Genomic DNA, 10260 nt, shown 5'->3' with positions numbered 1-10260 from the left:
CATCACATATTAAATGATTTTGATTTACTTGTACGGACTGCTGTAAAGACATTCTTAGATTTGAAACAGTTTCTGGCAAATTCGCATTTGTGCACTGAAAGTAGATGAAAGAATACCAGAGATGACAAACAAATATTCGAAATGCATATAATAAAAATGAAGGAGTTCTTGCGATCTACAATTCAAACGCACAGGCAGGTCTCGGTCATATCTCGCCTAGATACTTTAATTTCAGGAAAAAGTAAACCTTTAACCTGCAACAAGGCTATCGATAACTCACACACAATAACAACTATAGGGGTGATGTCTTCAACCTCAATCTGAAATGTCAAATAACGAGGTTTTTTAGTTTGAATGCAGCCAATTCCTAATAATGCAACAGGTTCTTTGTTTTCCTTTCTTCAGTACGAAATATCTAACTACATCCATTAGTGTACTCAGGCGAGCATATCACACCTAGCTAAAATCTCAATAAAGAACAGGCAAAAATTTATTGTAGAAAGAATAATACAAAGGCTCTCAATCAGAGGCAACCTAATATTCCATCAGTTAAACAGTCGACGGGCAGCAAAATCTAAATGAATATTGTCGATTTGTTTTGATTTACATTACAACACTTGATAGTAGTTTGCATACAATATAAACCATCTACCACGATTCCGGCTGTCTCCATCGACAAGGTGCACCCGACGTCAGTGTAGACCATATATAATATTGCTGAACTATATTGCGACTCGTAATTGGACTCCGAGGTCCCCCGACCTCAATCAAAACGTGGTATTTGTTATCTCGGATGGTGCAGCAGTTGATAACAGGTTGTCGACAGCAATTATTTGCGATCGTCTGGCTGCATTCATTTCTACATTCAGAGGCCTGCTACTTCGCCCTCTGGTTACCTGTCCACCCTATTCGGTGAAGCCAAGCGAAGGATCAATTGATTTTATTCTATATTTATTGATGTATATTATACAATATAGAACATTCTTGTCTCTGACAGTGCACAATTTTCCTGAGATAGGCAGCCAAGTTTAATCTCCGTTTCACGTGCGCACATCGAATGCTGCAGTTGAACTATGCAGCTTATACATAGGTCATTTAACGATATGTGTATTCATAGCCCCTGACACAAATGATCGTACCAAGTAATAGTGACATGGAAACTATTTTTAGAAGCAATTTGGTCTGACTAATATGCTCACATCTTAAGCGCCAATGCCCAATCTCTTCAACAATAAAGCAATGATTTTGTACGCCCCCGGTCCAGGCCTAGTCTTCTCATAGATCACACACCATTTTGCAAACGTGCAGGAACCGCTTTGTCAGTTCACAAATGCATGTGGACACATAAGTCTTAGTGGGGATATACATGTCCCTCGTGACGGCAGTTTCGCTTTCTATTCGCTTTCTTGAGAGCCAATTATGGCATAGTGTTCCTTTTCCCCCATACTCCTGGTTATCAATTGATTTTATTCTATATTTATTGATGTATATTATAGAATATGGAACATTATGTGTTGCCTCTGACACTGCACAAATTTTCTGAGATAGACAGCCAAGTTTAATCTCTGTTGCACGCGCGCACATCGGATATTGCAAAGAGACTATGCAGCATATACATAGGTCATTTAACGATATGTGTGTTCATAACTATTGACAAAATCGCGTCGCTGCTTACAGTTGCACAAATGACACAAATGACCGTACCAAGTAGTAGGGATAATATTATTTATTTCAAAGGAGATAAGTTAAAATGTATATCCTTATGGGATGGCTCTCATAGCTGTTGTAATGGCTGGGGAGAGATCGAAGAAGTGGTCATTAGAAATGATTGTTTAATTTCATCACAGGTGCAATGCCATGAAAACGATTTCTAGAAGCAATTTGTCCTGACTAATGTGCTCACACCTTAGCGCCAATACCCAATCACTTCAACAATAAAGCAATGGTTTTGTAGGGCCCGAGTCCTAGTCTTGTCAGTGATCAACACATCATTTTAAAGCGTGCAGGAATCGCTTTGTCAGTTCACAGATGAATATGGACACACAAGTCTTGGTGGGGATATACATGTCCTTCATGACGGCAAATTCGGGTTCTATTCGTTTTCTTGGTAGCCAATTATGACATATAGTGTTCCGTTTCCCCCCATACTCTGCTGATTATCAATTGATTTTATTCTATATTTATTGATGTGTATTATAGAATATAAAATATTCTGTGGTGCCTCTGACACTCATACATTTTCTGAGATAGACAGTCAAGTTTGATCTTCGTTGCACGCGCGCACATCGGATATTGCAACTGGACTATGAAGCTTGTACAATGACCATTTAATGTAATGTGCATTCGTAACTAGTGACAAACTCGCGTCTTGCTTACAGTTGACACCCCTGACACAAATGATCGTACCAAGTAATAGTGACATGAAAACTATTTTTAGAAGCAATTTGGTCTGACTAATATGTTCACATCTTAGCGCCAACACCCAATCTCTTCAACGATGAAGCAATGATTTTGTAGGCCCTCGGTCCAGGCCTAGGTCTTGTCACAGATCAACATACAATTTCACAAGCGTGGAGAAATTGCTTTGTCAGTTCACAGATGCATGTGGGCACATAAGTGTTGGTGGGGGTATACATGTCCTTCGTGACGACAGATTCGCGTTATATTTGTTTACATGATAGCAAATTATAGCATATAGTGTACCTTTTTTTCAATTTACTCAGCTGATTATCACCTCGTTAAAAAGGGGCGACTCGGCTGGTGAAACAGTTTCAGAAAAATGTAAACTATATCTTAGATTTTTCCATCACTTGTGGACAATTTACACAGATCATCATCCTTCGCAACACTTAATCTTTGGCGATCCTTTAGGTAGCGCTGGTAAGTACTCTTGTTAGCGTTTAGAGGGTTGTATCGTGGGAACTCGAGGTTGAGGGACAAGCGAGTCGCATCTTGAGACTACTGATACGAAGGTGACTAAAAGCTACTTAAGAAGGTTTAAATTTAACCCCCAACTAAATAGCTCTTACCGCCGGATAATTTTATGTGTTTTTATTCCTGTACCGCGAAGAACGCCTTTCCTATTTGCAGACGAGAATGCTGTAGCCTATGGTGCACCCTTCCTGAGGAGTATTCGTGCGTGTGCTCGCGAAAGTCATGGTGTCGATATCATGCTGCTGTGCCTGTGGATACCAGCAACCAAATTTTTTACTCCCAAAACCCAAAGTTTTCGCTCCACTATTAAAGAGAATACTCTTGCATTATAGACATGAATAATTGACTCTCTCTTGCGTAGGGACCCACTCCAAAATACATTGTCGCGAAATTTATCGCATTGTTGGTCTCAGTTGAAGCACTATTTATTTAGAAAAATGGCAGTATGTGTCACACAGCATTCATCGTTATCAACGCAGCCTACTGCAGCTTCCATCATTTCCACACCTTAGAGCAGCCGGTGCTTGACAAAGCAGATGCCGATAGCTATGTGACACTTTCGGTTTAAGCCTTGAATGTCCGTCAAAGGAATATATTGCCCCTCCCCAGCGCCACAGCTCGGTCTTGACCCTGTCTCCACTGAGCATTGCAAGTCGACAGTGTCTTTCGTAATAAAATAAATATACAATTTTAACGAGGCTGAAGAGTACTTCATTTTACCTGACCCAAGATGGTGCCCCTCTTGTGGTTGGTAGTTATCATTGTATGTAGCGCAGTACATGCGGTTTCTATTCACATACAGGCACGGACAGAGTTGCTGGCGAAAGTTTGATTCCCTATTAAGCTGGAATGACACTTGCGCTTTTGCTCGTATGACCAGGCATTCATGACAAGTCTACCATCTTCGATCCTCGTATAGTGCTATGGAATCCGGTTCCTCTCGACAGTCTCGTAGGGTGAGCGGTCTGATCATCCAAGAATTCATGGACTTGTAGATGTCTGGACCTGCCGCATAGGTACAAGGTTTTGATTTGGGCATAAACAGGAAAACGTTCACGGTTCTAATCAAGTAATGAAAGGCTATCACTACCAGCTTGGACTTACTTTTCTCCAGTCTGTGTACATTTATTCGAGCAGCCATATATCTATATGGCTGGAAACGATACTACCTTTATATCCCAGAAGTTTGTAAGCTTTACTGCCCCTTATGATATGAATGTAAACACTGTCTGGATTAGAACCTCACTGGCGATAGATATCCTGTCGCGGTTCGATTTCGTGAGCGGCTTGTCTTCCATCCAATGGCGAGCACTTTATACATAGTAAATACCGAGTGAACGAGGGAGACCAGGAACTTCATTTGAATGTCGCTGTCCGCCAGTTGTTGTTCACCCCAGTGCTTGCGCAGGCTACATTGTGAAATGAAGAAGCTATCCATTTGGAGCGAGCTGCGCATACATCACATCTCACCTATACCGATAATACCTAGATAGAAGACGGTTTCTTTATTCTTGTGGAGCTTGGTCATATTCAAAGCTTGTCCCGATCGATCTCAAGCCTCCCAGACTGGACGACTGTGCCAATCGAGCAGCAGCAGCGCCTCTAGCTATCCCTGGTCCAGCACTCACCCGGATGATCGCCACTCGAGCTTGCCTACGGCTTATGCTTGGAGTGCTTTCACTGTCCTAGTCGCTATGTATATAGATTCTAATTTGTGTTGCCTATGTTAAATCAGCTAATAGTCACCTGACTGTGTTCTCAGCTTCAACTTCACGATCCATTTGCAACCCCGTTTACCTAGTCCCCGGGCATGAATGGGAGGATTCGGTGAGAACTTTCCATACATAGCTAGTCACGAATTCAGGATTCGGTTTTGTAACTTTTGACCCACTTGCGATTGACAGATATTAGACGACAAATTTATTTATTTTTAGTCAGTGTATTTATTTATTTAGAAACTTGATTTTATTCTAACAGCGAAATTATTGCTTAACATTATATTAGTTTTCTTATTAGCCATTACACTGCCCCCACTGCTGTGTCCCCAAGAAGTTCGATAATAAACTAACCACATGAATTAAAAAGCTCGCTCGCAACACTTGTGACCAAAGACCCGCCAAAGCTCTCATAAACTTCACGAGTAGTACTTGACCAAGCGCAACGCACGAAATCATCCCTTGGCAGTACATGTCACATTAATCTAGCTGAGTTATCCGTAATCTTAATGTGAATAGGCTGGTATCACCAATATTTTTTCCTATCTATAAAAATTTATTCTAAATCCTGAACTATAACTAATAGCTCCAACTCGAAATAAATCATCCCCCCTTCCCTTTTCCCCAAAGGTTGTCGACACAACTGGACATTGCCCCGTCAATCATAGTCTAAGATTGGCAACTGCGCATTACATCTACCCTACCCATTGCCTCGGTTTCCACGTTCCTGCAGATTTTGGCCCTATTTGTAGTATAAAGCTAGAATCTTCCACATTCTCGGGTTATTCTCTACATGTTAAGAATTTGAAGCTTCCACATACGTATCTCTCCATTCTCAATTGCTACGCTACTTGTAGTTGAGAATTGGCAGCTTCACAGCCGAATGCTGTGGACATGAGCGGCGTTGTATGGCTTCGGGACACTCGCGGATAGTCAGATCTTTGTTGATGCAGACTGTGACTTGTCCAATATGTTGTCGATCTCTACACAGGAATACGATTAACATGAATATAAGAAATCTGATTGCGATAAGGTCAAAATTTGATTGAATACGATCCTTGCTGATGCAGACTGTGACTTGCCCCATCTCGTGTCCCTCCTGAGCAACATCATAGTGAGAAGAATAATTCAATAACAGTTTTAACAGAAAATACGTAGAAGTGATTTTGATCGTTGCTAGTACGCGGCGTGAATGAACCAATGTTGTACTGAACTCGACACAGTACTGTAGTCTGTGTGATTGAAGCAGAAATTCAGAAAAAATGTAGTGAAAATATCAAATCGGGGTTTAAAGTTGATACACAATGAGACTCAAACGATCCAGTGTCGATCGATACACAACTGATATAGAAAAAACAATTCATTCTATCTTTCATGTTTGGGAGAGTTAGCAATTTTATAGCACACCAGTAATATTTAAATAAGCCATTGCCAATGAATTTACAGGTCAGCTCAAAATCTGGGTAGGCTATCATCAATTCACATAAATCTACATATTTTGCGTCAACTAGACGATCTGTGACCCGCTTATATTCCAATTCTTTTGAAATCGAATCACACACGTGTACGCAAGTAAACATTCATGCAAATTTAACAAGCTATAACGCATGCACATGATTATGATATCAATGTTTTCAGCATAACTATACATGACCCAATCACAGGTGTATAACTTACTGTGATTGGCGACCACACGCGATCACGGGCGTAACACCGAAGGAATCTTTGTAGGCACCAATGAGAGAGTCCATGTTGAATGTCTTCGAGTTACTGGGGACGTCGATGTTGTGTGTCTTCCACACCTGCCATATTTGCGAATTCGTGCAATACATGTTTACGGTTTCGCAATGTAGAGATAGATGCAGATGTATGTCCAAGACATTCATACGTTGCACATGTGTGTTTTCGACTGTGTGCATTCAATATACCAAAGTGAATAGTATATTTACATATACAACACACAAGCATGATTGGCGCTATGCATAAGATGTATAGTCTATCATATAGATGGGCGAAATACCGACCCGGTCATTGCGTAGCAAATCACAGCTAACGTACATCCCCCTCCAATTTGTAACACAAAGGCCGTAGCTATGGGCTGTTTATTTTTTAACCTGTCTGAGTTTGTTGAGAGAGAGGAAAGGCTATGTGCTCTGGAGGAAATACTACCGCATGACACTCAGGTAGAGGCACATAAATTTAATTCTGCATCATTTCTTGAGTTTTCATTCGACTAAAATCTTAAAAATTAGCTGATTGATTCGAGCCACCACTGTCACGACCGTTCGAACACAGTCGAGCAAAAAAAAATTCTACAACACTTTGAGAAATCCGTATCTGTTCTTGCTGCATGAATAGTTGAGTCACGTCAACCGCTAGCGCAATGAGTATCCACAGTGATACATGGAACAGTTTACTAATATAACCAAGCACAAACACAGCACATATAATTTACATTCGCTCTATGTAATATCCATTGTGTTGGAAAATTCTACAGTATTTAACAAATCTTTGAAAAGCAGATATCTCGGTATAGATCTATTGACACGAAGGTATGACTATTGCTATCGCTCTTGCTATGCGTAAACGTAGGTATACTTCCTTGCACTCGACGATGTGAATAATTACGATTGCAAAGTTTGGGGGTCGTACATTATTCAACAGCAAAGCAGTTTTTCCACGTCAACGCTGTCACAATAGAACCATAAATCCACACAGCCAACTACACACCAGTCAAGCCAACACCTGGACAGCATACCTTGAGAGGCTCGTACTTGCGGAACAAATCCATCGCCGCCTTGAAGTATTGTCGCTGTGAGGTCAACTTGGGATTATTTCGAATCGCACACACTCCGTGACGGCTCCATTCGTGCTGCCAGAAAGAAAACATGGGTGTCCGCTAGAGAGTAGATGTGTTGCCAATGCGGATGCTGAGGTTAAGTATCATCGTGTTGGTGTGCATGCGTGCGATACTTCTACGCCCGCGGGCTGGTATGTGCGGATACTCATGTGGAGGTGGATATGCGCGGGCACACGTGTGTACAAATGAACGCACATGCTTGTGTCCGGCAGTTGCGCGTCCATGCTGGCATCGCATTTGTACTCTGGCGTGTGAAGCTGTGCATATGCCTGGATCTCCCACTCTGTGGATGTATATTCTCGCGCACGTAGTATACTTCTAGGGTTGCAACAATAGTCGAAATCGCCTCTTGTACGTGTGTGGACGGGCGAGATTGTGAGCTTCGCGCTAGGGCCTAGATGCACACCATAAAAGCCTCAGTCAACCAACAACTAATCTCATGTACTTCTAACTGCCAGTATAAAATACAAATAACAGAGAAAACGGATAGCTGTACGCTTACATACCGGCAGCATATTGGCCCAAAATCGCAGGAGACGCGGTAACAACGTCAGGAGCGATAGTTTGCTGAATTTGGGACCTGGGCAATACTGGAAGAAATTATACGAGTGAAATATTAGAGATTGTTTAGTTTCTGAGAGTTGGACGGTACTGAGACCGACCTGAGCGGAAACCATTCTTGAATTTTGAATCATGACAAAAATATGAAGATAGGCAAAATAAGCCAAATAGTCTTACATAAAGCCAAAATAGTGAATAGAAAGGATCACAGCTGCATATGCAACGCCACGAGACAGAGTACTGAGAAATTCGGCTGGGAGCTATGATTACAATTTTGCACAAGAGACATACATTGATTTAAAAGAATTGTATATCCACTAAAGAGTTACGGTGCTGTGTTCAAATCACAAAATAATTCGCTATCCATCCATGGCTTGACTTTTTGGCGAAGATCACGAGTGTTGTAGCTGATTTGACGACGAGTTTATGACTGATGACGCAATCACTTCCATGCTGCATGCGCCCAAATCATTAATATATATATATATATATATATATATATATATTGTTTTATAGTATATATATATAATATAGCTCAAATGTATATATATATATATATATACAGTTATAATATATAATATAATATATATATATATATATATATATATTGGTTTATAGATATATAAGTATATAGCTCAAATGTGTTTTGAATGCATTGCATTCAGTACAAAGTACATAGTGCAGATACGCATATATAATATAAATTTTATTTAGCACAATAAGCACGCCTCGCCAGAATGCTGCACAGGTAGGCACTATTCACACCACCTTCGGGTTAACATAAGGAACACTGACTGCGTAATTCGACATACATCCCCTATCCATACGAGAAGCTTATATACATATACACACACAAACACACACTCCTGCAAATGTGCACGCATATATATGGTAGTTACAGGCGTATACCACAAGAAAAACAGTCTTATTGACAGTTTTCACGACTGTACCTGAGGCCAATGACCATCCTCTCTTTCTGGCCATAACCTGCAAGTGATAGCGAGAATGAAGATTACACACTCGTTCATCGATGATAATACGTTTTGTATACAATCGAGCCGTAGCAGCAAAACGAAAACAAGGGATAGCTGACATAGTCTAGTGCGTACGACTATAAACTTGGATTGAAAAGTATTTGATAATTATGCATGTGTACCGAAAATCTATCGATGTACCAAACAACTAAATGAAATGATGTACCTACACTCAACACTAAAATAGCTACACGAAATATGCGTTCAACGAAAAAACACCAACCTTGAAAAAGCATATATTGTGTCTGTGCAAATTCCCAGACGAGAATTTTGCAGTCAAAGCACAGTGTGCTATAAATGAAGTGCTTAATACTCCCAATGGTTGTACAGGCACAAAAATTCTGAACATTGCCACAGTTTGCTGGAGACATCATCGCTTGCAAACACACTATATACACTACAGCACCAGAAACAAATTTACGCACTTCATGTGTTATTAAAACATTCAAATACAATATTCTACGTTGGTTTGCGTAGATGCTTCATGATATACCCATGCAAGGAGAAGCCCTTCACTTTGGTGGGGATCTTGCAGCTGGTTCTTTCCTCGCAGAACGTTTCCGGCCAGGTCATTACCAGCAAGAAAAAGTCATAACTGTGTCCGGAAATACATTGCTATTTTAATGATAAATGTTTAAGCAACTTTGTACGTCACACAGTCAATGACTTTCACAAAACCAGTACTATTCTCCGGAAGTAGATACCAGAAAATCAGATTGAGACCCTTTAATATATGTCAGATGTGGGTTCATGTCAAAAGTAGTAAGGTCAGTTAAGGTGCAAAGCAGGGTATAGATTACAGTTCGTAGATGAATGCAGTAATAAATGAAATCACATGTCCTACACTATTTATATATGTACATAAATGCAAGCAAAACGCACCCACAAACAAACACACACCCACATATATATATATATCCATATAAATACATAAATACATACATACACACACACACACATATATATATATATATATATATATATCCCTATACATACATAAATACATACACACACACACACATACATACATATATATATATACATATATGTATTAATATATATAAATATATATAAGTATATATATATATATATTGTGAGATCTAACGCTAGTTAACAACGATTCTTTTAATAGTTGGTAATCAGAAGTATTGAGGCC

General features: G+C 40.1%; 1 protein-coding gene across 1 annotated transcript; it reads right to left on the bottom strand.

The window, feature by feature from the left end:
- Window positions 1-5496: 5496 nt before the first annotated feature.
- SARC_03351 (ribonuclease T2 family protein) lies at window positions 5497-7733 on the bottom strand (the record flags this gene model as incomplete). Its single annotated transcript, XM_014302850.1, has 4 exons — window positions 5497-5632; window positions 6327-6451; window positions 7408-7521; window positions 7623-7733. The coding sequence occupies 4 exons, from the start codon at window positions 7731-7733 to the stop codon at window positions 5497-5499; spliced, it is 486 nt and encodes a 161-aa protein (XP_014158325.1).
- Window positions 7734-10260: the final 2527 nt, after the last annotated feature.

The sequence above is a fragment of the Sphaeroforma arctica genome, assembly GCF_001186125.1.
Source record: "Sphaeroforma arctica JP610 unplaced genomic scaffold supercont1.169, whole genome shotgun sequence".
Lineage (NCBI taxonomy): Eukaryota > Ichthyosporea > Ichthyophonida > Sphaeroforma > Sphaeroforma arctica.
This window is presented reverse-complemented; position numbering and strand designations above follow the sequence as displayed.